Here is a 25,429-nt window from a genome sequence, read left to right as displayed (position 1 = left end):
ATGGATTTATTTCATGGAGACACTAAAGTTCTGCACGGGTTTTACTGCTTTTCTTCCCTTTGTCCCTCCCAGATGCCAACATTTGCACTTGAACTGCGTATCTGAGGTGCCTTGTTTGTCCATCAAGGCATGTTAATGTTATTTGAGGCTTGAAATGATTAGAAATGCTAAGAAAAACAGGGTAGTGTTTTATTTCTTTTAAATATCCCGCAGTATTGCCAACATAAATAGGGTTTGACAAATGGGTGCATATTGAGGGTACCCATACAGAGGTGCAGACTTTTTGGGTTTTGCCTAGAACAGGATTACGGAATGTGGAAACAAAAGTTCTGCAAATGTGCTTTCACTTTCAGAATTTCCAGCTGTTGCTGAAGATGGTTTGAGAGGATAAACAAGATGAAACTTTAAGCCTTATTTAGAGCAAAAGGGTTTCACATTAAATCAGTTCTCTGAATGAAACAAGCACCATTTAAAAGGTTTCTTTTCCTGGATTTGGGTTGGGGTTTTTTTTCACATTTACACTGCAGCTATTGCCAGAATTGCTGAATTGGCCTGGAGTGGATTCTTTAGTACAGATCTCATCTAAATATGAGTTGTTAATTTGACTACTGAACAAGTTTCCAAATTGGTGCTACAAAAGTTTCAGGTCTTGAATTTAAAATAGGAAAAACGCAAATATTCAAAAATTCCATTCAGAGGCTCAGGATTTTTACCAATGGTTTCCATGTATTTTTCATTATTAAGGCAATGCAATATAATCTCCAAAAGTCTGATGGAAGCTTAATTAGTAGTTCCTAGCTTGCTTATTGGGGAGGGGGGGTGGTATTATCATTATTATTATTATTATTATTATTATTATTATTATTATGCTGTTTACATTTAAGAAATGCCACTGGAAGCAAATTCCACCCCTGCTTTGCCAGCTTCTTGGAGCATTCATTGTGCTGTGAGCCCACCAGTTGTCTCAAACTGGTGAATTGTTTTTGTGATGCAGGGAAGAACATTAGGCCATGATGCACAGGAGACCCAAGAGGGTTCCTTGCCCAGTTTCCTTTGGGCACTGCCCAAAATTTGTTCCCTGGGCCTGCCTCATGTGGCCAGTTTCACCAGGATATTTGTTATGTTCCCAAGATCTGCTTTAGTGTCGGGCTTTTTGCAGGAATCCAACCCCTGGGATAAAACACACACTTGAAATCGTTGCACCCAGGTTTTTAGCTGGGATAACACATCAGGTTATGCAAGCTGCCTTCTGACACAGGTAATGACATTTGAGGAATTATTTTCTTAGATCAGGATTACTGATTTATTAAGAAATAGTGGTTACAGCACAGTTGGCGTAGGCAGGAATTCTTGACAGTGCTGGAAGTACTGGGAAACCCTTCGGGATCAAGAAACCATTTTCCCTACCGCAAATTTTTTTTTGGGCGTCTTCTTGAAAAAATTTTGGCAATGAAAATTGTAATCCAAAATTTAGGAGTATTAAAGATCTGGCTTGCCCCACAAACATACCTTAATTTTTAATAAAAACCACGTAGCAGGTGAATGTCAGAGTCCCCACAGCAGGACCCATTATGAAATGAGTCTGTGTCTATCACTGTTTTCATTGGTGTCTGTCAGTTTTTTAATGAGTCACAGTTTTGTTGAGAAGGGCATTTTTTTATGCAAGAAAAGAGTTGCACACAGCACAGCAGCGCTGTGAGCTGTACACAATCTGCTGGTTCATCCTTCGTGATGTAACACCGAGGATGTGGAAGTCATGTGCACTTCTTTCCATTCTTTTTTTGGGTCATCACGGTGCCAGTTTCGAGTAGGTGAGAGATCAGATGAAAACCCCAAAAACTGCTGGGTATTGTCTCAATTCTGGTTTTAAAAGGTAACGACATTACCAGTGCCCTCCTGGTTTACAATACTCGTAACACGGAATTTATGCAGAATAGGTGGAGTAATGTGCAATGTTAAGGTTGGCTCCAGCTTTTTCAATCTTGTGAAATAGCAAGATTATCTTTAATCTTAATGGAGGCTACTGGTGTGCAGTGTGATTAGATTAATTGCAGTGGTGGATTAGGGCAGGGATCTAAGGCCAGTGTGGGACTTCGGAGGCTCAGCAGAGAAGGGAGCTGGGAAAAAGGGAAGAAGCTGTCCACAGTGAATATCAGGAAAGGAAATTAATTAATTAATTAATTAAAGGAAATGTCAAAGGAAGGCAGGGGGAAGATTAGCTACGACTGCTGGATTTCTTTATTTATTTAGCCCTTTTTATTTTTGCCAATGAAAGTATTAAAAAACGGGGGAATTCTTTAAAAAAATACAGATGTTTGAATTTCCTTCTCAAAGCTTAAAGTTTATTGTTGGAACCTCCTTGATTTTGAATTCTTCTCTCTGGTCTCTTATGAGATTTTCAGCTTTTCTTGGTTTAAGATATGCTGACAATGCCATAACGTGGTCTTTCACTGTATTTTGGCATCCCTACTCATTGTTCTTTTTCTGCCCAAGTTCGCTCTGTTTTTTAAATCTAGCCTTACTTATGACTCCTCTGAGAACAGGAACTGTCTGATATGCTAACAACAAGTGACAGCTTTCCTGTCACTGAGGACAGCAGAACAGGCAGTGAATATTGCTGCAGCCTGAGGTAAGTTTAGAATAACAATACCTCGTCCATACACTAAATTTGCTGTCCTGGAGTGTGCCTACGTCCTCTGACGCAGGCTGGGCAGCAGATTCCGGTCTCCTCCCCTCTCCAAGAACAGGAAGGCACAGCACAATGTTAGAAAGCATGTGGCAATTTTGAATTTCTCCTCCAGCTTGACCCTTAGACACGAGGGCAGCTCTTTTGTTGGCACTGGTGAAACAGCTGTTCTGGGAATCTCCACTGCATGTTACAGTGACTGGATTGAAATTAAAAAAACAAAACCACAACGAATTGCTAGATGTGAAAACAGTGAGACCATCTCTCCCTTCCCTCCCCAAAATTCTGTTGGGAGGAATAAAGGGAGGAAAACGGTTGAGGTGAATAAGGGAAGAGAAAATAGAGAGAACCTCTAATTGTCCTGGAAGGAAAGCAGATAAAAGCCAGGAGGAAGAAGAAATTGATGCAGGCATGGTTGCCACTTCCCTGACAATTATTCCAGGAAAGGCTAATGAATGTAGTAATTATACCTGGCAGTTACTCTGTGGAAGAAGGGAATTCTCTGGAGTCCAAAACAGTAGGAGTGATAGAGCACTCACTGAGCTATGAATATGGAAATGAAATAAAGACAATGCAGGCTAAATACTAAATAGCACTGTTGTCTGATTCCAGGGTGTCATTTAAACTGTTGTATAGCTCCTCGAAGAAAACATCCTCTGAGTAAGAATTCCTGAAATTAAATCAGGGAAAAAAATTGGGAAATCTACTGCAGAGAGGAGTGTTGCTTTGGGAAAAGTTACTGACAGAGCCCATAGGATTTTCCTCCCTGCATCTTCTAAAAGCCATTATTCAGAGCAGGGTCTGTTATTTCCTTCAGTGCTGAGCAGCAAATCTGAAGAATAGGGAATGTGGATTATCCTAAAAGCTGGGGGTGATTTTGAGGTGCCAGTGTGTTCTTCCCTATTCTCAGAGGAGTGAGAGAAATATTAATAATTATAAATATTAATAATTATTAATACATATAACTGCTTTCCTGTTTGCTGTAGTATTGCCATTCTTATATTGTGGAGCCTTGAAGCAGCAAAATGTTTCCTGTGTTTTTATGAGACACGAAGATCGATGGCTAAATGCCTCTGTTAGATGGCAACTACAGGAATTTGATCATTATCAAGAATGGAACTTAGAGTTTTCCATCTCTGCAGGGTTTTCTGCACAGATATTTCACTGAAATGAACTGCAAATTTGGGAAAAAGAGGTCAGTGCCTTTATTAGTGCTCAGTAAAAGGGTGTATGAGAGAAAAGCATCTGTGGTGAGATTTAGGAGAGTCTTGTTCACGTTCAAAGTGGTGCTGAACTCCTCCAGAGTTGTGAGAACCCACTACAGGTATTCCCAGCTGGCAGGCAGCAACTGGGGCCACAGGCAGGAAGAAAAGCTGGTTCACAGTTAAATAACTGAGTGGATCTGAGGAAAACCAAACCAGAACCCCAAAGCAGCGACATTCCCCAGTCTCAGAGCAGTCTCGTTGAACGCAAGGGCTTGAACCATACTGGTAAATCAGAGTGCTGTAACTTGGGCACAGGTGCAGGAAGTGGAAGGTTCAATGGGTAGATTCTTAGAATTGTCCCTGCTCCAGTTTTAGCTCAGCCAATTAAGAGCCATTCAATCACTTTCCTGAAATACTTTGGACCATTTGCAAGAGACCATTCACAAATTGCCACCTAGTTTGGACAACTGAGTTTGATAATGAGAGCAGGACAAGCATGGCCAGAGTGAGAGTCCTGGGGCTCCTCGGTTTATTGGTAGAGCTGAAATGGAATCAGCTGAAACTCCCCTCAGATCTGTTATCATTTCTTTTTAAGTTTCTTGCTGCCCTCAGAGCAAGCTGATCTGTGCCTAATGTTCCACTCGTAGCTTTTCAGCTCTAAAAGATTAAGGTTAGGGCTAGGGTTTAGATTAGTGAATTCAAATGTGGAGATTTTTCTAAGAAAGCTTGTGGCACACAGGAAGAAATTGTGTATTTGGTAAAGTAGAGATCAGAATTTCATGAAAAAAATGATCTCTGTAGGTCGTTTTAGCCCGTGTTGTCTGTTCATTTGGCTGCCGTGTAAATAAATAAAAGAACACATTAAGCAAAGCCCAAAATCTTTATAAATACTCTTAATTTTTTCTAACCCTGTTATGGGAGCTTTGTGGTGTGATGGCAAAACTCCTTCTCTATTTATCCATCTGTCCTGAACAGATGTTAGTACAATACTTGTATAGGATACAGTCAATGCCCTGAAAAATAATTTGACTTTTTATTGTCCTACTGTCTGTTCCAAGAACTAGAGACAGCTAACATTGTAGCTCACCTGTAAAGAATACATTACAACTTGCTTGCTCTGAAAACTCCTCCTGGCTCGAGTGAAAGCGCAGAGGGCAAACAAAGTTATGAAATGTGTGCACAAGGTGTGAGAGAAGGGGGTTAGACCTGGGTATAATTCAGGGTTCTGATCCTTCGGGACAGCAGGGCCAAGCCACACTGACTGATTTGCCCCAAATTGTGTCAACAAAAACAATAAGGGAATTTTTAATCTTTGCTGTAATTAGACAGCACAGAGGTGTAAAATCCAAAAGATGACTGTGTAGTTTAACGCCTGAAAATTTGAGAGCTAAAATACTTGACAGTGTAGCCACCATTCTCAACTTCATTTCTGTCATAAAAGTTGTTAAATATTTTAGCTGTTAATTCCTTTCATCTGTGTGATCATTGATTCAATTAAAGAGCAGAAATTATCATGGTTTTTTGAGACTTAAAAAAATGCATCAAGAACCTTTTACAGGTAGTCAAACAGGTGAAGCATTCACGAAGAAATACACATTAAGTTACAAGATTTTTCAAAAGAATGAGACACTGACTAATAAAAATATGGCAATTCAGAGACTCAAAGCACAATTTCAGATGAAAATTTTAATATTTTAACTTCACATAATTGACTGGCAATCTCAGAAACAGCATAGAGAGGAGGAAGCTCTGTTTACCTTTGTAAGGGCATTGCCTTGAATATGGGAAACTAGAGATGGGGAAAGCATTTATTTATATGGGAAAAATACCCCAGGGCTCCTCAAGCCCTTTTGCTATTCTTAATTAAAGAGTAATTTTTAAAGGAATTTCTTAAAAACAAAACTATGTCATTTTTAACCACCTCAATCTGGCTAAACTGAAAGAGGGTGTGTTTAGATTGGGTATTAGAGAGAAATTCATAATTATGAGGGTGGGGAGACCCTGGCACAGGGTGCCCAGAGCAGCTGTGGCTGCCCCTGGATCCCTGGCAGTGTCCAAGGCCAGGCTGGATGAGAATTGGATCCACCTGGGACAGTGGAAGGTGTCCCTGCCCATGGCTGGGGTGGGACTGGATGATTTTTGAGGTCCCCTCCAACCCAAACCATCCTGGGATCCTGTGAAGTCATCACCTTGTTACGTGTGGTGAGGCAGCAGCACAACCACAGCCATTCTAAACTGGAAGAGTAATCCAGAAATGCAAAGTTCTCCAAGATCTTTTCCTGTTTTCTGAACCTTTAAGGCATATTTTTCAAATTTTCTCCACCTTGGAAAACCTTCGCTAAAATGGGAATTAAGCCATAAAAATGGATATCTGGTGTGTTACTATCAAATCTAAATTTTCCAATTTAAGTGGTTTGTAGTAAGACTAACACAGACAAATAAAGGAAATAATGTGGGAATTGTTGTGGCTGTTAAAAAGTGTCATTCTGTTCTTACACAAATAGTTCTTTGAACAGTAGAACCGATTCCCTTAATTTCCTATGGATATGTCTTTTTGGAATTCTCCATTTGGATTTTTTGATATATTTTTTTTTTTACAAGTTGAGCACAAACTGTTGCTCTTTCAGTGGTGGCAGCAGCAATGATTTCAGCCCTTTGTGTTCAAACTCCTCTACATTTGGAGTCAGTTCTGGCTGAAAACAGCCAAGGCTTTCCAAAGCCCTTGGGATGAAGAGAAACAGCCCAACAAAGACACGATAGGAACCAGTGAAGATATTATAAGCTTTGTTTTTTACAATCACATTATCAACTGAAAAATTATTTTTTAATGGGCAATATTTGAATCAATCTGTTAAACAAATATTGGTGGTTTATAACACGTTCCGAAATTTGGAGTATTCCGCATACCTTTGGGATGTGCTGGCCAGCTTCTGGAGCCACTGAAATATGGGACTTCTTAGGAAGTTCCTCATTTCAGAATGAGGCTGTATGTGAGTATCTTACTACAGGGAACTGGAAGCACCAGAAATCCCACAGGGAAGCACGTTCCCTTTTGATAAATTAATCGGGGCTTCCAGAGCAGAAGGCCCAGAAAGGCATCTAAACATTTCCAGTTTAGTCTCAACTGCTTTGTCAATCTCTTGAATTTCCTTCCTCTGCATCTGAGCTGTTACTCAAAAATTGTTTCAAATCATCAATTCATAGAGCCTGAAACTTTTCCAAGACAATAATAAAAAAGCAGTTTGTGGCCTCTGGGAGAGTAAATTCCAGGGTTAATTTATAACTAAAGCAAATGTATCTATAAAAAGAAGAAAAGCTCCATAAGAATTATGTTAACAAATGACAAGAAAAAAGAGGCTTGATAAAAGATACCAGGACTTGTTTGGCACCAGTGATTTTATGACTGAGGAATTCAATTATAGGTGTGTTGGGAGTACCAAATCACAATTCTTTAAATTACTAATGGGAGACAAAGCTCTTTATCATGGCCTGAATGTGTTCACATGAAATGTTCAGTCCTGCCCTCTGTAAATAAACTTTTAGTGCTTACACTATGCATCTGCACTGGCTCTATGTCACCACAGTAAAAAAGATACTCAATGTCTGTTGAATCACTCTTCAAACACTGCTGATACCCTGCTGTACTAGAAATTATATTATCCACCAGATCCCTTCCTGTAAGTTCAGAGTGCTCAGCTGGCCATTTTTTCCTTCTGTATTCTTTCCATTTTCTAGAGTCGTGGTGGATTTATTTGCAGGAAAGTTCAGCCCGTGTGACACCAGGCTGCTCCCAGCGATAGGCAGCGAATGCTATCGCTGGGGATTTATTTACTCTCTTGTTGGATACCTAAGTGTCATAGAGGTCTTGGACTGGTGATGCAGATAATGACTTTGTACTTGCCCAGGAGAGACAGATTAGGCCGGGATCAATTGCACATCAGCTCCTGCCTAGAGCCTGACACCGTGTGAAGGCTGTCTGCTACCTGCTGTGGGAGCAGCAAACCCGTATCTCTTGTCAGCCACGGAAGGAGGAAGGGCTGCTGCTGGAAATGCAAATTTCACTCGTGGGGAGATCCCCCTGCTCACAGCTGATGCAGGGAAGTGCAAAGGACTCGTTCGGTGTGCTGGTGGAGTTCCAGCAGGCTGGGCATCGCTCCTGGAGAGCTGCAGACGAGGAAACTTGTAAAGTCGGCGGGGCTGATTTAAGTTCCTTTGAATCTTCGTATGGTTTTGTTGGCTGTGTCATTGCCATGACCTCCAAACACCCTCTTTACTGTGGCAGGCTTGTATGAATGTTCTGTGCACAGTGCCCACCCCAACTACTAAGCCAGACTATTTATATGAAAACTTACACAAAAAGTAATTCGCTTTATTTCATCATCACTTCCTTTTCTTCTTTTGGTATCTGTAGCTGAGAAAAAATGTTGTTTGCATAGCAAAGGTTTAATGCATAAAACTTTCACCCTGAATGGCCAAAAAGCAAAATACGTAATTCTTTTTGGTCATCTCTTTATTGACCAACTGATTTCACTTTTAGTGAGAATATTATTCTCTCCTAAATAAAAACTTATTAACAGTTTTTGGTTCTTACCATCTTGACCATTTGAAAATTTTAAAATATAAGCAACATCATTCAATTTCTAATTTTTTAACTAATTCTCTTTGTTGGTTTCATTGACAAAGAGGCAAAACAGACTAAGAAGTGTTGGAGTTCCCCTGTCTTAAACTATTAAAAGTGTTTATTATATATAAGTATTTAACCACTGTGCCTGGTAGCTTGTAATCAGCCCATAGCACTAATTTTGAGAATTAATTTTTCAACCTCCTGCTTTTAGATCAGGTCCATGAAATCCAAGTGAAGTGCATGAATTTCTGAGACAAAAATCTATATTGTGAAGAGGAAAAAGGAGTGCTGGAGAGGTAGATATTCCACAAAGGAGTAGGAATGTATTCCAGAGACAAGCCATTATCTCGTGCCCTGGTGCTCTGAATGCAAGAGTCCACAGGCCCTAAAACTCCTCACAGATGACACTGGGGGGAAAAAAAAGAGGTGAAAGATTCAGGGAAATACCTTTGTTGTGTTGCTGGGGGGGTTTTTTGTTAATTCCCTCTCAGCCTCAAGGAATGCTCTGGATGTCCGTGCTGCAGAAACGTATGAAAGTTGTCTCTGTGTGGAGCTGCCATTGCTCTTTGCCTTATCTGTGAAGGAAACACAGCAACTCCCTCTGGGGAAATTTCATCTTAACTTGATCTTAAAATAAAAAAATCAAGGGAAAGGTCATATCCTAATAAGCTGTGCAAATCTAAATTCCCAGGGAGCTTCAAAATGACATTGTATGACTAGGGCATTAACAATTTTCCGACATGTATTTTTGAACTGCTTACAATAGTGGTTTTAACATCCCAGAACTAATAGTAAAAGCAAGATACAACTGGCAAGATGCAGGATCCGGCTGAGCCATGTGATTCACAGCATATGGCCCATTGATAATCCAGGGGAGCTGACACACAGAATGGAATTGGCAACTCTCTCTGCTTTCATTGAGATGTAGATCTTGGGAGGAAGCTTTTTACTGCCCACTTGATGTGTTGTTGTGGTCTCAGGATCAATAGTTTGCACTTTTCCCCCAATCTCAGATTATGGAGCAGTGATTCCCCCAGATTGTCTGAGGAAGGAGGAGGTTCAGTTTGGTGCCTGCATGGTCTGTATGTCTGTGTTGGTGGAGATTTTGGGTTTGGTGTGGTCAGATATTGACCAGGAGGTCCAGCATTCCTGTTAAAAACAGATGCTGCCATTGCTGTCCTGTGAAAGGTAAATTAAGTGAACTGATGGAGATTTACAGCCAATTTCAAAGGAGCTCATATTTGTCTCCAAATTATCTTGTCTGGTTCAGTGGCCATATATATGCAGAGCTGTAAGAAATAATCCATAGTTCCAAAATTAACCAAGTCCAGTACAAGATTCTGCCTGAAACAGTTCGGAAATCAAATTAGATGATTGTCTAATTGTATTTGTTTTACACACCATGCCACAGAGGTTTGGGCAGCCCATCCCTTGTGTTGGGAAGGTGTGCCATGAGGTTAACACTGACTTCTTGGAGCCCAGCAAAAACCAGAGCCTGCTTTACAAATAGTCTAATGTTTAGCCTATTTTGTGATGCTGTATTGGTCGGAGAAAGTGAAGGTGAGAGACCAAAACCAGGCTCTAAATTCACCAGCCCTGCCAGTCTGGGTGGGTGGAATGGAATTAGATCATAGTTGTGCTTATTTCCATCCTAGTCATGTCCCTCTACACCAAGCACATCATTGTTGGTGAAGGGTCACCTAAGCTGCTGCAGAATAATCCCTTAGTTTGTGCAGAGCGTAGGGATGAGGTTTAAACCAGCTGCTCACACCTTTGTTACACAGAGGACAGGAAGGGGTAGGTGTGGGAAGCACTCAGCTGCTGGAGACCCCTTCTGATCTTGGGGATTAGAGGTGATCCCAAAGGCTTCAGGGGCAGTTTTGCTTCAGGAGTGTCTCACCCTGATATTCAGTGTTCTGTTACACTGCTCTGCACTGGATGGAATCCAGATGTCCCTTCAGAATTTACTTTTTGGTGATACTCTCAGTAGTACTTTAACATGGTTCTTTTCAAATACAGCTGGATCTTTAAAGAGATCAACCATCAGCCAACAGAAATTTGCAGCTATTGGTATTTTTTGAGCAATGAAAGAAAACTGAGAAGAGTAAAAAGTGCCAAAAGCTTACCCTCAGTCCACATCAGAGCCACATGTTTAGCTGTTCACACGCCTGCTTGAGGGGTTACAAGAAGTCACAGCAAAGACTTTTAGTTCCTCACACCAAACTTGCTTGGCTAGAAAAGGAATCTCCTTAAAAGAAAAGCAGGGTATGACAGTAACCATTTATTGCAAGCTGAACTGTTGGTATTCTGGCCCAACTGAAGATAAATTGCTGATTTAAAAATAAACCAATCCAGTTATCAAGTATCCCAGAGTCTCTGGGCAAAATTGCAGCATGTGATTTGTGGTTTGTGTGTGAGAATGGCACATGTGTTTAGATTAAAGAAATATAGTTACACATAATTATTCAAAATAGCACTTCTCAGGAAGTTGATTAATATGTTTTTCAGTATAATAACTTATTCCATAAATGTTGTTTAAAAAAAAAAAAAGGCAAGAAATTAGCTGTCAATGTTATCAATGTTAGTATTTACATTTTTGGCTTGAATTCTGGTGCATCCTTACATTTATCACAACATGAAACTGAAAGATTTGCTGTTAGCTGCCCTCTTAGATTACTTGCAGAAGAAATTCCTACAGCGTTTTAAATATAGCAAAAACCAAGACGATAACAAGAACACATGACAGAGAAGGGAACTGAAATTTTCTCAAAATCTCTTTCTTCCCCTCTTTTTAATGCTGTTAAAATTTAACACAGCTGCTTTGCTGGTACCACTATTGTTAATGTTGCATAACCTTATAATTATTAATCTTTTTGAAACACTGTTAGAACTTGATTATACACTTTTCTCCTCAAGTGAAAGCAGCAAATGCTGTCAAAGACAGGAATGGGATGGCAGTTCAGCTTTTTAATGAAAGCAGGTGAGTTTCCACGAACTGGGATCTCTAGGGACAGTTGTCATCTCATACACAGAGTTTCAGAGGATTCCAAATCCATAGGAGCAGAGGTGGCTGGGGCACACTGGGATTTTCTGATAGACACTCCACTCTCTCCACAATATTTCTGTGCAAAATGCAAAGTGCAGGGTTTTAATCATTCAGTCAAGCGTTGGTAGATTCCTTCAAGCTGGAAACAAATCTACAAAAATGACTGGTTAGGGTGAGCCGTTAAAAATAGCAGAATTGTGAAATTACACATAAATAGCTTTCTCCTAAACCGTTCTTAGCTGTGGATCCTCCGCTTTCCGCTTGTGTCCTCCAATGATGTCACTTTAACTCTTGAACATTTCTTGTCAAAAATAGCAGGGCCAGTTTCCATCTTCCTCCAGCAGAGTGATTGGGGCAGGGCCACGGGCCCTGTGAGTGTCACGGCGTGTGCCAGGGCTGGCACTTGCCCCGTGCTGGCACTCTGGGTTGGAGACCACCAATATTACAAACAGAAGAACAAAACACACACACGTCTTTGAAAGGTTTGGTTTGCCTCAGAGGCAAAGAACGGTGGCAAAGCCATGGAGTGCTGTTTATTGGCAGACACAGGAGTTTGTTGGAATACAAACAGAGCCTGCTTTGGGGATGAGGGACACTCACAGGAGTGACAGGCAGCTCACAAGTGTGGAATCGTTTTCCACACCTTGGCAGGTAAAAATGTTTGTTCCTTCGTGAGCAAAGCAAGGCAATTTCAGTGGGGGAGTTGGAAAAAAATTGATTTCGAAATAGGCAGGTTGACAAAAGTAGGACCAGGTCATATCAGTGATATTCTTAGGCTATTCGTAACACAGAGAAAGAATTACCCAACAGAAAATGAGATCAAAGAAATTTCTACCTTTTAGTTTTCAGACACATTAAAAAATCCAAACCATGCCAGATACCTTATTAGAAAATACAGTAGGTTTTTGAAACTGTAACAAAGTCAGGACTTCGTAGAATTTCACATTAATGTATCATTATGCAGGTTATATTTAAGTTCTTTTTGAAGTGCATTAATGATTTTGAAATTAAATAAAAGATGAAATCGTGTTCTTTCCCCACAAATATTTTGTCTTTTTTATTGTTATAGAAGGGCTGCAGGGGGAATATTCATCTTTTAGTTCAGGTTCAGACAGCACTTACCCATTGTGTTTTCAGTAAGTTACTTCTGTGTTCTTAAGGGAATGGTATATTGGGGGGTTTTTTTTCCCCCTTGAAAAGTACATTTGGAAAAGAATTAAATATTTCCATCAAATTCTGTGCTGTGATGGGGGGGCCTTTTCTCAGCAAACTGTGAGGGGTGGGTGGCAGGAGCATTCAATGACTTTGTGTAACAGCTGAGTGAGTCCCCTTCTTTAGTTATCACCTGAAGTTGTGCTGATATCCCTTATCTGAGTCGTGGATTGTGGTACTTTCTTTAGAGTGGTAGGGGGAGTTGAGTTATCAGTGTCAGATGGCAGAAGGAAAATGACATAACTGAAAAGAGTTTGATTTGCCCAATGTATAAAGTGACATCCAGGACTACTTAGAGTTTGGTAGGGAAGCTGTTGGCCCATAAACTTAAAATATTAACCCATTTCATTTAGTTTAGAGCTCCAGATAAAGCAGTTCTGTTCTGGGGCTTTCTGGTATCATTATTTCACAGTAACTCAGACCCTGGGTGCTGGATCTGAGGCTGTTTGGGTTTGTTTTTTTTTCCTCTGCTCAGTAGTTACTATAGTTTTAAGTACCAGTTTGCACAAAGCTTTTTTAGGTATGTAAACCAGAAAAATCCTAATGAAATTCCTCGATTTTTTGCTGCAAGTAGGACATACAATAACACAAAAGGAGGTACATTGGTGCTAACTTAGTGCTGAATTTTTATAGTGGATGCTTTAGTATTCTTTCTCCCAGTTTGCTATTCTTTAGTCAAACACAGGCTTTCAAATTAATATTTATAAAAACAATTTTCAGTGCTAAATTTCCTTCAGAAACTTCCCACCTATTTTTTTTTTCTGGAATAAAACACCAAGCACAATGTTACTTAATGTTGTACTTTATGCTGACCCCAAAAAGACAAGAATGGGGAAGATTCTCTCGAAGCTTGTAGTCCAACAGGAGACTCAAAATGAAACTGTTCAAGGTAACTTAAATTCGGAGCACAGCTCCACGTTAATTTCCTGGTGTTCATTAAATACTTTCTCAGAGTGTTGCAATTGCAGTTACAACAGCTCACCCTCCCCGTGCCCTGAGCCCACGCTCCCAGCCTGAAGTCACCTTGACGGGGTGGTTTGAAAGCTCCACGGAAAAATTAATATTTAGAAAGATGGAGCACATGAGAGGACAAGAACATTGATCTAAAGGTGTGATAAGTATCCAACACTATTGAGAGCAATCATTATTGAATCACATGTAAAAACATGTCAACATGCTTCAGCTGGGAATTTTTTGGAGGGTCAAAAGTACAGGAGTCAGGTGACAAGGGATTGCTCTCTTGCTGAAAAGTGGCTGAGCAGGTTGGATGCTTTGCAGTTCATACAGTTGAGAAGGTTAATTTTTTTTTTTTTTTTGCTTATTTAAAAGATGAAAGAGATACATTTGTGCAACAGATGATAGGTGTACAAAAGTTCATGTGTCTTTATTACTACATTTCTTAGGTGGGTACTCTTAGTGTAGGGTAGAAAACCTGCTGCTGGAGATAATCACTTTTGGGGGTCCACTTTACTTTGCCTGGTGTTTGTCTTGTCAGAATTATGTTGGGATGTCACTCCTGATTCCCCTCCAAGCTGAGGAAGGTCTGCTAGAAGAGTTTCAGCCCCTAATGAAAGCACCCTTCAATAACTGTGTGTAAATAACTGCATTCCCCACAAAATCTGATGAATTTGGGGGGCAGCTGAAAGAGGAGAGTGGTGAATGTTCAGCCCTCTTTGGTGCTGTTTATCTGCTTTCTCAGGCTTTGGTGTGCTTGAATTATCTTGCCATCACAATGGCTGTCCAGGCACAAAGAGCATTATCTTATAGTGGCACGTATCAGAAATTATATCTGTTTCTATACAGGAAGGGGTGCTTGCTGTTCCACTGAGAGCTCTGTATTTAATGCAGAAATAATGCTCAGCACGTCTACGTTAATGAATGAGTTTTGCAACATGGTGCTTTTTAACTTTTACAACTTGGTGGTTGTCCAACAGATTAAAATATTTTGCCAAAAACCAGGACTCGGTCAAATCGTGTGGGCCCTCCATCCAGCCTTGTTTTACATTTTTAGTGTTTGGAAGATGACAGCTTCGTGGTGGAAACGACTCATCCCAATAGGAGAAAGCATTTTTATGGATTATTTGCAGTGTGTTTGACTGCCAGGAAAAACTTTAAAAGTGGGATTTAATTCAAGGAATGAGTTTAAATTCATATGGCATATTTTCCTCCTCCTCCTCTTCCTGTGGGAGTATTCAGTATTCTGCCATGGCAGGGAACTGCATTTAAGATATTAATGAGTGTATTTTACCCTAGTCCAGTTGTGTGCCTTATTATCTCATCTCTTGGAAACAATACTGAAGTTTACTGTCTTGTGAACATTGAAAAGCACTGACATGACAGAGTCTGAGGAGAGAAAAAAATCCCAGGCTTCTTCCCAACAGTACTGTGCATCCCTAAATTCCCTACTACTACGAAGTGGATTGAGAAAACTCCATGTGGTTATTATTATTATTACAAAAATTCTTCAGGGTTGGTATCGAATTTATTGCACCTACAGTGTTTTAGAAGAAGAAGATTAACTGGGTATCGTGCACATACCATCTAACATTTACTACTAAAGTTTTTAACATTTCAAAAGCAAAGACAGACTTTGAATTCCATAATGGAGTACAACTGTTTAAAATTTCGTACTAAATTGACACCTCAGCTGTTAATTACTGGCTAAGCACCATTTCCAAAGAATGGAGTCTATTATTAATATATTCAACAGCATTAAGAGACACGGTGATAATGACCTAATGAAACCAGATAAGCAGTGGAGCAGGAGATTGTCCTGTAAATAGCTGTGGTGCTTACACATGTTTGCTGTGTGCTCTGCCACACTACCTGAAATCCTGGATAATCTCACACAGGCTTAGGGAGACACAGAGGAACTGGCAAATTTTTATGTAACACACCATGTGTGAGCACGGGATAAACTCACTAAATGTTTTTGTGCCGTGCTTGAAGGCTTCAGACAGAGCTGTTACCTACTGAAACATCAGCAGGCTCCTGGCTGACAGTGCCACTGGGGCTTTGTGGTGCTGGGAGTTTATTTTATTAACTCTGGCACAGCATTGTCCCTGAAACAGTCATTTTACACAGGAAATAGGGCATTTTATGAGACCCCAGTTTCTTACGGGTCTGTATCATGACGTACATTATCTGTGTGCATAGATGTGTATGAGATGTAATTTAATAATATATCTTAGCTAAAGTAGCCCTTTCTTCGCCAAAAACTGAGTTTTAAAAGTGCTTAACTTGAGGAAGGTGTTTCAATGCCATTAGCAGGGATGTAATGTTCAAAATGAGTGTTTGGCTTAACTTTGACCCAACCACTGCATTTCTGTCGAAGCTGGAAAACTTTCTGTTGACTTCAAAGTAGGTTTGACATCTGAAAGAACAGTCACAAGTCGTGCAGATGAAACTTCTGAATGGCTCATTTGCCCTTAAAATACTTTTAATGGCAAACACGGTATTTTGGAATTATATGGATGTCTTGTAGTTGGTAAAACTTTCACTAGACCCAGCAATACAAAGCCTGCCCAGTATAAATACATGCCAATTATTAAAGTATGCTGAGACTTGGAGCCAAGCACAGGCCTGAGAATGTGAACACTCTTATCAACTGAATTGTGTGGTGTTGTTCCAGTTGACAAAGCTCTGCTATCTTGTGTCCCACACAGCGTTTTTGGGGATATTTTAGAATCAATGACTTCCTTCAGCCTCGGGAGGCACCTCCATGGCTGGAGCAGACCTTCCCCTCCACTGTTTGCCAAAGGGGGCAAAGGGCTCTCCCAAGAAGTCAGCCCTTGCTGATTACAAAATCCGATGTGATTCATTGCCTGTCTATCAGGATCTTATTTTAAATCACAATGATTCATAGAGAGCAACGCCTACATTTTATATAATGAGATAGTTTTACAATACTGCCAGCACAAGTCAGGGATGTGCTGTTTGTTTCTGCTTTCCTCAAATCCCTCAAAACCAACAGGAGCCACAGCTCAGTTCCACTGAGGCAAGGAGGCACATTGTAAATGCCAATTTATGGTCTTTGCCCATTAGAATCCTACAGAGGTGTATTCTGATTTTATATTACCAACCAGATGATACCTTATTTTTCAGATTTTCATGCTTCTGGAGGTGTATTTTTTTTTTTTCTGTTCAAAGAAACGAAATAACAATCATTTCTATTTTGAAGAGTGGGAGGGATTTTTAAGACATTTTCGAACAAAAGGCATTGGAAGAGAAGTCTTTCATCAGGGTTACTTTTAGTTTCAGTACATGGTGCCTCACAAAGCATGACTGCAACTAGGAAAGTGCAGTTTTTCTGCTCAGGGGTTTCTAAAAGCAGTTTGAGGATCATTTCCCACAAACTCTGAATCTGATTTAACAGAGCAGAAGGGATCTCCTCAGCTCAGTGTTCTGCCACTGCTGTGACTGCAGCACAACACTTCTATTTCTTTTGTAGGCAGACTTTTACCACCAGGAGCCCAACACTGTCACTTCCAGAAATTTGTAGTTAAGCTCTCCATGATTTTGAAGTGCTGCTCCTTTTAAATCTGACCTACCCACCCATGAGTTTTTCGGATTATAAATCAATATTTCTTATATAGACATTTCCCATCGTCCAATGTTCTCAATTTCTATTTAAGCTACTTGAGCACAGCCTTGCAATCAGTTTCCTTTGTACCCTGAAGTTTCATGGATTTCTATCCAGTATCAGAATGCAACAGAGCCTACATTAACAAATTAAAATAGGATGGTAGAATTTGTAGCGTATCTGAGTAGCCTGTGGCATTTTTGAACTTGTTTCTCATTTGCAATTATATTTACAAGGGTTTATGTTGCTGCAAGGGTATAAAACGTTGCTGTTCTAAATAACCCAGGCCATTTTGTGTGAATTCCATCGAATAGAAAATATATTTAACACTAAACAGCTCTATTATTCCCTGAATGGGCTTTCCTTCCTTGTTTCTATTAACAACTACCTCTTAAACATTGTGGTAAATTTTATGGACTGTGCTTTTAGTGAGCACAGCTTGTAGTTATAATTCAGCTATAGGAATAAAATACATTTCCTACTGATTTATGAGTTGCTTTTTTTTGGTCTTTCCAAGTGTTTGGATTTATACAGTTTCTCCTGGTGTTTTACTGTGCAGCCTTGCTGAGAGGATGAATGGGTTGCCTCCCCCTTTACCTTTCATTTGGCTTTTTGAAGGCTGTGGCTGTCACTGGGCTCTTGCAAATGGCCCTTGCACTGGGATTTCTGGGCCAACCAGCCTTCAGCCCTGGTCAGACTGGGAGATGAGACAGAAATGGGCATCTCCCAGCAGTGTTTGAGGGTGTTTCTGGGTTTGCTGTCACACCTTGAACATTCCACTCGCCCCCAGGTCGCTGCTTTTCCTTTTGCTCTCAGAATTTGGGCCCTGTGCTGGTTCTGCAGGTTGGGAGAGTGGGTGGAAGAGGAGCCTTTCCTAAGCTCCTACCCCTCCTACTCAGTGATTAACCCTTGAGGTGTGCCCTGGCTGTCCTGCTGGGACAAGCCCCTCTCTCTGCTCAAAGGCTGACAAATCCGTTTGGGCCAGAGCCACTCCACTCGTATTATACAGAGCCTTTACTCCATCCTTTCCAAAGTGCCTTCTCTACCTGGCATCTTTTTGGTGTTGTCAGGTGGACATGGTAATTTTTGGGCCATTTTCAGATGGCCTCAGAGCTGGACCTGAGGAAAAGAATAGAAAATGTAATCTCTTGCCTTGATGTGCTTGGAGTCAGCAGTGCTTTTAAAGTCGTCTGTGTTAAAAGTTGCCATTATCAGTCGCTTGTGAACTCATGTTTTCACTAAGTCACTTTATTGTGGAGCTGATTTTGACACTCAACATTTCCTGGAGATACTGGGTACTTCTTTTGTTCTCACAGCTAGATTAACATGCAGGGAACTTTAGTTTCGAGTTCTTTAATTGAAACAAATCCATTAAAATTTCGTTCTTCTGCTCTGTAGTGAGGTCAATTTTCATTCCAGTAAATGTTTTTGATAAATTCATGCTTGAAAAGAAAATGACCAGGTCTGGTGAGGCAGTGGTGCCCCCAGGAGAGTGCCTGGCTCCAGGCTGGCTGCAGAGGTGCTCTTGTCCATCCCCAACACAGTCCCAGAAGTGCTGAAAGGCAACACTGAGGCTTCAAAAACACTTCGAATTCACAACAAAAATTTATCAATACTTACTCTATCCATTGGCTGGACCCTTTTCCCGCATCCGTAGGGGTTTCTAATGTGTCACTTGTTTGGGAAATGCCTGCTTTGGATAACTGTTTTCATCCTACCGATATTGTTGTTCAGTGTGTTTGTTCATCAGCACATCACTGAAACATTTTCTGCCCTGAATCCTAACAATGTTTTGAGTGTGTGCAAGGATAAAAAGAAAAAGAAATCTTTATATCTCTCCTTCTAAACAATAGAAGTTCTGTCATGGAACTTCTAAAGCAAGGCTCTATAGGGTTTTTTGCTGTTACTTTGCTTTTCCTGCTGCAGTTGGCAGAGTACTGATTTTGTCAAACACGGAATTGGGGGCATCAGCCACCCAGGCTCTTTGTCTGTCCTTTTTTTTTCTTGTTTGTTTGTTTAGGAGCATCACTGGCTGTGCCAGCAGAGTTCTTGGAAAGAGGTTTTTTTTTAGTTATGTTGTGCTCCCTCTGCTGACTCTGCAGCAACAGGACACAGAGAGGTTCGGGTCCTGTGCCGGGAAACGGGGGGAATATCAGGAATCTGCCGGCCGGGAAGGTGTGAAACAGCAGTGGGCAACAGCTTTGAGTCATTGTTTGAGATACAAAAAAATTCACATCGTTTGGTTTATCCAAAAGAAAATCATCTCTTTGTTATGCAAGTGTTGTCTGTTGGATAAAGTCCATTATAATGACAGTTGCTATTAGTGAAAAATATGTAATTTTCATTATTGAGGAAGGTATCTCCTAAAGATTTAAAGCTTAGAGTTCCAAGGTACTCTGGCATAACCAGGAATACTAAAAATCTGTGGAGTAATCCCACACCTGCTGGAGAGGAGAGATGTTTTATTGATAACACAGAGAATGGAGGGGATGAAGATAACTTTCTTTCACTGGACAAACAGAGAAGTGAGACAAAAACCTGCTTTTTTTTTTTTTTTTTTGGCCAGGAAAAAGCAAATGCAGTAAGATGTGATTTTCTCTCAATAACCTGAATTTCAGTGAACAGGACAAGGTGATGCCATTTTTCCCAGTCTCACTAGAACTGAAGCCCAGCTCCACCTTCCAGGGCCATCAGCCAGTCCCTCTCTGAAGGCAGTGGATCCCCAGCCCCTGTGCCTCACGTCTGGGACCTGAGAGCAGCACTGGTAAAATGCTGGCTTGAGCTGCCTGACCATTGCCACACAGAATTTCTGTGTCAGAGGCAATGAGAGAACTGAGTTATTGGAAGGGGAATGCAAGTGGGTTATCACAACACTGGCTGCTCTCTTTGTAGTCCTTCTGCAGCCTTCTCCTCTAAAAGATCAGGGAAGGTCTCTAACTCAGTGGATGTGCTGCCATCACTTAGGGGAGATGTGTTTTTGCAAGGCACACATAAAATGTTTTGTTGTTCTTCCAAATAGATAAATAAATTGAATATGGGGATATCAAGCTGCCCCCTCACTATCTCTAAATTCTTCCTAAAAGCTGAGAATGACTGTGTGATCTTAACCAACTTACCTAGGATGTTATTTCACAGAGGGCCTGAGCTGCCTTAATGAAATTAATTGGCAAAGGTCACACTAAGTTCTGCAGGAATTGCATATGAGTTTACTTGACAAACTCCAGCACATTTATACATGAGAGGAAATCCAAACTATTCCATGGAATTCGTTTTCATTAAGAAAAAACCACAGCATTATTTAGATCGTGTATCTATATTTATACCTGTTCGTGTCATGTCATTATACCTGCCTTGATTTTAATGTTTCAAAGCTGAGAGGCTTTATCTATTTGTTTTTTCCTTCTGATTTTCTGTAACTCCTGCGAGGCTGGGATGTTCTGCTTGCTTCATTAAATACCTGCAGGGTCATATTTTGGTAGTTTTGTCTGGAAAGAGCGTGTCTAGAATGCAGCACAACAGGCCCTTCAGGTTACCTGAGCACAGGTAGTGTTTATGGTAAAGAGCAGCTCGTGATCCAGGATGTTTTCCATACCTTGGTAATCTCCTATGTTATATTTTATGTTTTCCTAGTAGGAAAAGCGCAGGGAATATCTGTCTGAGGAACTGGAAAGCAGATCAGTTAGGGGATGAAGTGATGAATGAGATGAGATTCCTGCCTATCAGCAGCACAACACCCAAGGGTGGCTGTGCCAGAAGAGTTCAGTGCCTTTGGTCCCTTGCACATAACCCTGAGCAGTTCTGCAGGAGATTAAACAGAGAGAAGGCACTTGGAACAGCCAGCTCCATATCTCAGTATTAAATGTTATCTCAGCAGCATTATCTCCTTCACTCCTGCTCTTTTGGAGGATGAAATGTCAGAGCTCCTCCATCTGACTCTGTAAATAGCATCTCTGCTGCTGTTCTGCACAGCCTCTTGCTGGCTGAGAACCATTTTTGCACAGGAAAATATTCCAGATCAGATAAAAACTTACAGATCTGCTACCTGGGTGCCACAAAAGCATCTGTGAGTGTTATGGAAGCAGTCTTTAATCTGTTCCTTGGATTTGTCTATTGGATTTTTTTAATCCTGGTTGCTGTTTTTTGGTACTTTTAAAGACATGAGAAGACTACAATTAGTTGGGTTTGGTTTTTGGGGTTTTTTTTTTCCAGAGGGAAATGTTGTCATTCCTCTTTCCTGGGGAGAAAAACAGACAAAGTACACAGCAAAAATCAAGTGAAGCTACGTGCAAAATAGAAGTATTTGTAAAATAACCATTAAACATAGGAACAGTCTTCACATTTTGGTTTTGAATAGTGCAAGAGTAAAACTAGCATGGAAAATGTTTCCTTCATTTTAGTATTTGTAATATGAACTCATCTGAAAATTGAAATTCATTGGAAAATTTTGTTAAATTGAACAAGATATCCATAATTTGCTTAAGTCACAATTGGAACTTTAAAACTGTAATGAAATGCTTTGTGTTTTATACCCAGAACCTGAGCAAACCTGGACATTCTCATCATTCAGAAGTGGTTATGAACAATATTACTCTGGGATCTAACGAGTCATGGGATGTTAACCTCTGGAAGGGGTGGAGTTGATAGGCTTTTGACTAAAGATTTGTAAATGGCTGCTGGCTCCAGCTTTTATTGCCTCACGGCAGAAATACGAGCAGGATAAAGCAGAATTGCTATGTGACCTGCAGTAGCTGATAGGTGCAGCCACAATTCCCTGGTTTTCTCTTCAGTGTAATCTTGGCATTTGTATTTCCTCTGCTCTCAGCACATAGAGCATGTGTGTGATTCGGATAGACATGCAGAAGAAAACAATTAGTAGGGAAGAAGCAGCATGTGTGAAACCAGATCCCTTCTATTCAGTGATGCTTTAAACAGCAGGTTACTCTTTAATTACTTAATTTTCTTTTGTTTCTTCTAAAACATAATAAAAATCTAAACCATCACAGTTCTAGGCTAGAAATACTTTTACCATGAAACCACTGCAGCTTTTTTTGGTAGACTTTGCTGAAGTGATTTGGCTGTGCTGACTGGGAAACAAGATTTCTGATAAGGAATTACTACAGCCTCCTAGATTTTGGAGCTTGTGCATGCCGAGCCAGACCTCTGGACTCACCTGCTTATCTGAGGCTTTCCAAGCTGTAAGATATCTACATAGGGAAGTTCATGCAGACACACTGGCCTGTAACAACACAAGAGTTTCACAGAATCACTCATGTTCTACATCATCGACTTCTCCAGAACATCCCAGCCATGGACTGAGTGTGAAGTGAAATCCAGCTCAGCTGTAACTTGCTGTTCAGCTCACGGGTTTGCAAACTGAAGCCTTTGAACTTGAAAGGACAAAGTGAGTGATAAGGCCTTGAGATTGTGAGAATATTTTTCAGAGGTTTGATGGAGGATGCAAGAAAACTGTTAATTTTCCAGTGAGATCAGCGGCAGGTGACTGAGTTCATCTCTACTCAGTGAGTGACCCGAGCTTGTCCTTGCCTTTAAGCAGGTACTGAAGCCTCTCTGGGTGCTTCTCCAGAGCAGGGAGGTGTCTGTGCAAGGGCAGCTCTGGGGGTAGGTCCTCCTGCCCTGTGATGATTTGGTTTCCTGCAGTTATTCCTTGTCCACACAGCAACCTCGTGGGTGCCCCTGAGTGTGTGAGTCCTGGGAATCCCTGGGATGAACCTGGGCTGTGACTGGGAATGTGCCTGTGGCCATCCTTCCTCCTCACCCTTTAGGCAGAGCTCCAGTAGAACCCTTGATGGCACTTGCCTAAGGGGATATAAACCAATTAAATGTTAGATGTCTCTTGATTTTTTATTAGTTTAAAGATGTGTGTGGTCATTACCAGCAATGGGCTCTTCAGAAGGAGCCTGTTGTGGTTTATTGCTTCGTTTGGAAATCTGTTTTGGGGAGACAGCTCCCAGTGTTGATGCCAGGGGTTTGCAATTCGTGCTCACAGAAAAATTCATAGAATCAGAGAATCTCCTGAGCTGGAAGGGACCTTCAAGCGTCATAGTCCAGCCCCTGGCCCTGCACAGACACCCCAGCAGCCCCACCCTGGGCATCCCTGGCAGCGCTGTCCAAAGGCTCCTGGAGCTCTGGCAGCGTCGGGGCTGGGACCATTCCCTGGGGAGCCTGGGCAGTGCTCATGATTTGAGCACTGGACTTGAAACTTGACCATTTGGAAGACAGCACACAACACCAAGGTACTCTGACAAGCTGTCATGTGTTTTCCCCAGAGAACTGTCACTTGTGGCAATTAGGAATCCTGGTGTTTCCATGTAGACGATGACAGGATAACATCCTTAATACCCCATCCAGTGGGACAGGGGGGTGGCTGGGATGCAGCAGCACCACTTTGTTCCCACTGCAGTGAGAATCTCTCATCTCAAATTTAAGAATTAAAAAGATCCCTTGCCATCTTTGTTGTCAACATTCAAGGCAGAAGAACTGAAGGGTTGTTCTGGGAGTCCTAAAAAGGGGAAGAATGATGGTGACATTCCTGAGGGAAAGCAGAGTGCAACCATTTCTAGCCACTGGCACTTGAGCAGAGCTGAAGGGAAGCGCAGGCACAGCTTCACTTACCTGTCAAAACATGGGATGAGCTCCAAATTCTGGAGCACCTCTGTTCCAATATCTTCCTTTTTCAACAGCACGTCTGGCAGTGTGACAGAGTAGTTTTGATTCAAAGCAGATCAAATCAAAGTTTCTGTTATCTAGAGGTTAAAGGCCACTTACTTGATTGGGTCTAAAGTCCACATTAAACAGCCAAAGTGACCAAGCTATTTTAGTTTTGAAACATCTCTTCTATTTTTAGGTTAGAATGTTCTTTTTATAAATAGTGGAAAATTAAACACAGACCCTGCTTATAAAACAGTCTTTGCACTTGCTGTAACTTACAAACTTTTTCATAGTTGAAATATGTCTAAATTAAGGATTTTGGTTCAGCTATTGGTCAGAAGAGGACTTGGAAAAGCATTTCATCTCTCAATCTAAATTCACTCAATTTGCATAAGATTTTTGCGGATTTAAGTTTCCTGTTTGTTTACTGCTTTCAAGATTTGCATCAATATATATGGAATTCGAAGAGTCATAATTTACATTTCCTTGATCCTTGGGTTTAAGACTGGGGTTAAACTTTTGGCAAACTCGAATGAGCAAAGATTTCAAATATTTCTGGTTATTTGGAGGAAAACCACCACTATTTAATACCAGCTACTTTGGGGTTTTTCCTTAATATAAAAATCCTTGAGATTTTCAGGCACTTGGGAAGAATGATGATTAGAATTCACAAAACTGAGAATTATTTCTGGAAGACCTCTAATTTTATTCATATGCATGCTATGAAGAGATGCAGTTAAAGTTTGCCTCTCAGCCCTCTGGCCGTGGCACACTTGGACCTCAGCTTGAGCCTGAGCACACTGGAGATAAAAACTCCTTTTGAAATGTCTCTTTCTTGTTGTTGTTTGCAGGGATTACAATGGTTGACACAGAAATGCCGTTTTGGCCCATGAATTTTGGAATTAGCCCCGTGGATCTGTCAGCCATGGATGATCACACACATTCCTTTGACATCAAGCCCTTCACCACTGTTGACTTCTCGAGCATTTCCTCACCGCACTATGAAGACCTTCCTCTTGCCAGAAGTGATCAGTCAGGCCTGGATTATAAATATGATATCAAGCTCCAGGACTGCCAAAGTAAGCTTTTCCTTTTTTTGAAGCATCTCCTTCATGTCCACGCTTCCTCCATCCCCTGGCACATGTGCTAGCAGCAAATGGATTTAGAGGAATTCAGATCTCCTGTGTCGGCAGAGATGTCCTTGCAGGGCAGGCAGAAAAGAGAGAATACCCATAGCAGACCTTCCCCCTTCCAGAGCAGCAGCTGGGGTTTAGGAAAGGCATCATAAAGTACCCAGAATTACACTTTATTAGGCACATGGAGCCCTCCATTGTCTCCTATTCCTGTACCTTGTGAGCAGCTTGTCCTTTGAAGCTCAGTGCACACCATGCAGAATAAATCCCCT

The 25,429-nt window shown here is 41.0% G+C and overlaps 1 protein-coding gene across 1 annotated transcript in view; it reads left to right on the top strand.

Annotated features, from left to right (window-relative positions):
• Nucleotides 1–25,429, top strand: part of PPARG (peroxisome proliferator activated receptor gamma) — a 54,358-nt gene that overhangs the window by 6,854 nt on the left and 22,075 nt on the right. Inside the window, exon 2 of the mRNA XM_008636031.2 lies at nucleotides 24,876–25,103. Within this exon, the coding sequence (XP_008634253.1) occupies nucleotides 24,884–25,103 (220 nt within the window). The 5' untranslated portion in view covers nucleotides 24,876–24,883. The remainder of the gene's footprint in view (nucleotides 1–24,875; nucleotides 25,104–25,429) is intronic.

Source organism: Corvus brachyrhynchos, unplaced genomic scaffold (assembly GCF_000691975.1).
Source record: "Corvus brachyrhynchos isolate BGI_N302 unplaced genomic scaffold, ASM69197v1 scaffold266, whole genome shotgun sequence".
NCBI lineage: Eukaryota > Metazoa > Chordata > Aves > Passeriformes > Corvidae > Corvus > Corvus brachyrhynchos.
The sequence above is the reverse complement of the archived record's forward strand: the minus strand, read 5'-3'. Positions and strand labels throughout refer to the sequence as shown.